The sequence below is a fragment of the Colossoma macropomum genome, unplaced genomic scaffold (genome assembly GCF_904425465.1).
Source record: "Colossoma macropomum unplaced genomic scaffold, Colossoma_macropomum, whole genome shotgun sequence".
NCBI classification, from domain to species: domain Eukaryota; kingdom Metazoa; phylum Chordata; class Actinopteri; order Characiformes; family Serrasalmidae; genus Colossoma; species Colossoma macropomum.
Window position 1 is genome coordinate 39379243 of NW_023494789.1, and position 5696 is coordinate 39384938.

Below are 5696 nucleotides of genomic sequence, written 5' to 3' on the forward strand. Positions count from 1 at the left end.
GGACTCCAGTCAGCAACTCAGACTCGAGTCACATGCTGACTGACTCTTGACTCAAATCAACACTGACTTTAGACCTATGACTCAAAAGAGGAACCCTCTGGGTGTTCTAGGTCTTTAAAGAAGGTCTAATGAACCATACATCTTTAACTTGTAGTTCATTTTTGATTTACAACCCCAATTCCAAAAAAAGTTGGGACGCTGTGTAAAATGTAAATAAATGTAAATAAAACAGAATGCAATAATTTAATATAATCAAGATTAAATGTTAATGTCTGTTAGAGGGTTAAATAGTACATGGAATGTATTTATAGATTCATATGTCCATGTTTGATATAGACTGGCCCTAAAATGTTCATATGAAACGCTGTTAACTTAGTGCTAAGATTCCTGTAGGGGCAGCATAAAACAGCATTGTTGTGTAGGTGAGTTTTCTTTCCACTTTTTTATTAAGTTTTGACATCCATATAAATTAAAACCACCAACCTTAATGAGATAAATCAATAAAACCTTTCGTTTCCAACCTCATATGTGTCTACCCGCCAAGTAGTGTATTTGCAATACTACAGACTAATAAGCTGTTTCAAGTTGTTTTGCCTCTTTCCTTTAAACACTGCATTTACTGTCTGCAGAGATTCAGTTCTGTTCCACAGAGGTGGAAAGTAACACATTATATTTACTCTCATTGCTGTACTTCAGTACATTTTTCCTTGTAAAGGTATTTTAGGCACAAAATAAAATCATAGTATTTCTACATTTACTTCACATCATCAATTTCTAATAAATATTTTATTATACTATACTATTTTCCTTTTCACCTGGATAAATTTATTCAGTTCTGAAAGCCAATCAAAACACGTCAGAGTTCATACATCCAACATTTACTCAAGGAAAAAAGAGGCTAACAATTTTACCATCACACAAGGAGCATACTTTATCCAGACTGTCAACATCATGTATTTTCAAATGATCTAAAGAAAATTGTGCTATCGTCAGCCTCCAAATCTGCCTCCAGCTGCCAAAATTCTCACTTCAGCCTGAGGGAGCAGCTGACTGGCTAGCTGAACAGATACTGGGTTTGCTATTTGCTTACGTTGTTTCACACTAAAATAGATGAACTTAGTTAGTTTGGGAAGCACATAGTCATGGATGTTGTTGTTGGGGGGGCCTGAAATCCACCACCATCTCTACAGTCTTGTGTTGGGCAAGCAGCAGGTAGTTGCTGCTGCGCCAGGAGTCCAGCTGCTCGACTTCCATCCTGGTTCCTTGAAGACACAGTCATTGGTGTACAGACTGAAGAAAAGGGGTGAGAGCACACAGCCTTGTGCTACTCCAGCATTGAGGGTCTGACGTGTGTTTTCCAAGCTGCACCTGCTGTTCTTGTGTTTGTCAGGAAATCCATGATCCACTGACAGATGGGATCTGGCACAGACAGCTGGGACAGTTTGATCTGCAGCAGCTCTGGCACTGTGGTGTTGAAAGCTGAGCTGAAGTCCACAAACAGAACTCTAGTGTAGGTTCCAGGACTGTTGAGATGCTGTAGCAGGGCCATGTTGACCACATCAACAGACCTGTTAGCTCTGTATGTGAATTGCAGAGGGTTTGTAATGGACTTCAGGTTAGCAAGGACCTGGTGTTCAAAGACTTTAATGACTATAGAGGTCAGGGCTACTGGCCTGTAGTCATTAAATCCAGTACAAGTCCAGTAAAGTCACTTTTGAAAAAGTATCTTTGTCAACCCTACAAAGATATTCAGCTGTAACACGAGGCTTTTATTAAAGTACACAGAACACATTTACTAAAATTCAGGTTCCTTATTTTGGTAAAGAACAGTGCTTATCTAGTGATTTTCTAGACTGCATGCCTGTACAGCAGGGGGCACTCTGGAGTCTTTGCTGTAAATTTCCATATTTACAGCACAGTATTTCCATATTTACAGCAGAGTAACAAGTAAAGTTCCATCAGGTAAATAATCTTTATACAGAGCAGATCAAGACTGACAGACATTTGTCACTGTGGCCTTAATTACTGCCTTTGCAGATCTCTGCCTCAGACCTTTCAAAATTACATTACACGTTTATTGCTGCTCTGTTCTTATCAGGGTCTTTTACTGTATTAGTTAATCTTTTTTTCTCCCTTTTGACTATTTCAACTCAACATTCTAACTGACCAGGTAGGTCATAACAAATCCTCACATATGCCTTTCACTGTATGAAGCAGGATTGAAGGAGTCATTGTTTTTGTATCAAAATCATAATTTGAAAGATTACTATATCCTTTATTAATCAACAGTGATTGTCTTAACAAATAAAGAAATATAACTTAATAACATGACTAACCCACATGCAGAGTGCAGAATAAATGAATGTGCTGGTCTTTTTGGCCAAATACATAAATAAATAAATAAATAAATAGACAATTTATATAAAAATTATTTCAATTGAAGTCAAAATATTAGTAAAAAAAAAGATTTGATATTTTACCCAAAACATTCAGTCCTAACATGAAGATTGTGATTAATTTACATGTAATGAAAGTAAACTTACTACAGGTTTAAATTAAACAATGACATTAAAATACAGAATATAAGCTTTAACTGAGAGTATTTATGTTGATATATATTGGAAAATAAAAGATGTTTTATTCATATTCTGCTCATTTCAGAAAACTATAAGTAATTGGATGAATTAACACAAACTTGAATAAAATTACTTAGGACTTTTACACTCAGTGACTGTCTGAAGGGACCCATAGACGACACCAAACAGAGTATCTTCCCTGGTGAAACTCGACAGACCTGAAATGCAGCTGTTTTCACTCCCGGCTTCTTTTGGGTTTTTTGTGTCTGTGTTCTTTTGTTGAACACGTCACAGGTTGCATATTGAAATTTTGGCAAAAGTAATTCTTGGGGTTTAGTGGAGTCAACTTTAAAGTATAAGGCAGATTTCTTCACAGCATGTTTTAGTAATCCCAGCTTGAAGGCAGCTTGATAATGGGGTGGATGCATAGATTGTTTTGCCAGTTGAGGGCTCCTGAAATTACTAAATTGCCTAAATTGTGAAAAAAAAGATTCTTTGGAAAACTTGGGACATTTGATAAAATGTCAGGAATCTGTGATTCCTTAACTCTCCTGAACCTTTATTTAACTGACAAAAGTACAAAGAGAAGATTTCCAATATTTTAGAACTTAATTGCAACACACTCAAAATAATTTTAACTTAGGACGGAGGCATGTTTACCACTGTGTAATATCACCTTTTCTTTTCTTTTACGGTTTTTACTGGAACTAAGGATACAAAATTTTGCCCATTCTTGCTTGATACAAGACTCAGCTGCTCAGGAGTGGTTGTTGTCTGATTCTCCCCTTCATGACATTAATGATTTACATTCCATACATTTTGTGTGGTGAGCTACAACCCATCTTCGCTTGCTGAGACTGAGCCTTTGGTGGATGCTGCTTTTATACCCAGTCATGATTCCCTCAGCTGTTACCAATTCACTTGAATATTCTACAAATTTTTTGCTATTATTGTGCTCCGTCCCAACTCAACATTTGTTCATTTTTAAAAAATACAATCAAGTTGTTCAGCTGAGTTAAAAACATAATATCTATGTACTTTTGTAAGTTAAATAAAAGTTCAAAAGACTTAACAAATGACATTCTTGTTTTGATTGCATTCTACAAAATGTCCCATCTTTTCTAGAAATGGCATTAGAATTTTTTAGGATAAAACAACAAATCGTTTCAACAGAGCCAGAGGTTTTCCTTCGACTGATGGAAGAAGGAACATTTAGAGATGACTGTGATGGCTGGAAATGGTCAATTACAGTCTTTGTGCATCTCATATATATCATCATTTGCTGTAGGGTTTTTACAGCACTGACTCCTGTGTAGCTCTTCTGTTTTCTGTACTGTTGTCTTTTGTACCGGTCTTTTCTGCATTGCTGTTTTTGTTTCTGTCTGTATTATTCTGTGTCTTGCTCTGTTCACTCTGCTGCTGTTTTCTGTCATGATAAACTCTTCTCCACAGCTTCTTACACGCCTCTTTTATCTTGGGGATCCTAAACGCATAAACTATGGGGTTAACTGCTGAATTAGCATGGGACAGGAGGACACCTAATTCAACGGCAACAGAGGGCACCTCAATATGTGGACCATATAATCTTACAGTGACCATGAGGAATAAAGGTAGCCAACAGACAACAAAGAGAACCAAGACCAGAACCAGTGAAGCAGCCAGTCTGTGTTCTTTTTGGTAATATGTGCTGGACTTGGCAGCCACACCTATATTTGCCCTGAACTGCCTTCGAGTGGTCAGGAAGATGTAACAGTAAAAGCCTGTCATGAGAGCCAATGGAGGAAGGTATAAGCTGAAGAATATGAAGTAAACTAGATATGAATAGGAGATAACAGTAAAGAATCTGCATTCAATTCTGTCTGCGCCCAAAGATTTGTGCCATCCAAACATGGGGATAAAACTCAACAATGCAGCAGTGACCCAGCAGAGTGCAACCACGATCCATAAGCGTTTCTTAGAGACTGTAGACTTATACCTGGAAAAGAAATTAATAGTATCATTTTCTTTTGTTCTGACTATTAAATAGTTTAAAAAGATTGAAAGAAGCGACTAACATATCAGTTTTACAACATAATATCAAAGAAACAGCACAAAACACAACATTCCTCGAGTTGTCAAGGTGTATCACAGCGTGATATTGAAATCTGAAGTTATTTATCTGGAGGATGATTATAGCTTATGATTATGATTATATAAAACTACTCACGTCAGAGGGATGTGCACACGGAGAAAACGGTCCACTGCTATGGCCAGGAGTAAGGCGACAGAAGCCACCTCTAGCATTATGATGACACCACACATGAAAAGGCAGCCATGAAAAGAGGTGTTTATACCAATATCCACAAGCACAGCTACAGGGATGACCACAGACCCCACCAGGAAATCAGCCACAGCGAGGGACACAATGAAGCAGAAGGTGGGCTTCCTGAGGGCTCTACATGTCCACACTGCCCAGATCACCAGCACATTGCCCAGACAACATGCTACAGCAATGATCACCTCAAGAGGCAAGAAGACCCACAGAGTACTGCTACCCATTGGAAGAGAAAGAGATCAACCAGTACAGATGGTGATTATGGAGTGTAAGAGTCTGTGACTAGACTTCCTTGTGAGCTCTGATAAAAACTTACATGTTTCCTGTGTTTTATGTTTACTTGTTACACAATACAAAACCACACTGGCATAGACACCAACTTGAGTCACATGTTGATTGTCTCGCGACACGATTCCACTCAGACTCGAGACTTATGACTCAAAAAGGGAACCCTCTGAATGTTTCTAATGAGTTTGTAAAACAGAAACATGCATGTCTGCAATTTTTAGTTTCGATACATGACAGAATCACACTTCTTTTGTTTCAGCTCTGGGTGACACCAATTTCCATGAAATACAAACAACGTCACTCTTTGTGGAGGTCACTGAGTGTGAACATGAGCAGAAACCTGAAAGCCTTCAAATAACACATAGAAAGTTTTTGCAAGCATGAAATGTTAAACTTTAATCTAGAATGGCCATAAAATATTCATGTGAATTGGAGTCAGATTACTACTAACATACTGTTAGAATCAGCAGGCAGAAATCAGCATTAGGTGTTTTCTTTCCTCGTTTTAGACCGAGTTA

General features: G+C 37.8%; 1 protein-coding gene across 1 annotated transcript; it reads right to left on the minus strand.

The window, feature by feature from the left end:
* Window positions 1–3720: 3720 nt before the first annotated feature.
* LOC118808535 (adenosine receptor A1-like) lies at window positions 3721–5288 on the minus strand. Its single transcript, XM_036571284.1, has 2 exons — window positions 4783–5288; window positions 3721–4551 (listed from the first exon to the last, which is right to left on the minus strand). The coding sequence occupies exons 1-2, from the start codon at window positions 5112–5114 to the stop codon at window positions 3870–3872; spliced, it is 1014 nt and encodes a 337-aa protein (XP_036427177.1). The 5' UTR covers window positions 5115–5288; the 3' UTR covers window positions 3721–3869.
* Window positions 5289–5696: the final 408 nt, after the last annotated feature.

What these genes read in the sequence shown, in the direction of transcription:
- LOC118808535 (XM_036571284.1), bottom strand. Translation starts at nt 5,114, where the DNA reads ATGGGTAGCAGTACTCTGTGGGTCTTCTTGCCTCTTGAGGTGATCATT. An exon ending in CGTGTGCACATCCCTCTGAC is followed by an intron (nt 4,552 to 4,782) that starts GTGAGTAGTTTT and finishes TTTCTTTTCCAG; the next exon opens with GTATAAGTCTACAGTCTCTA.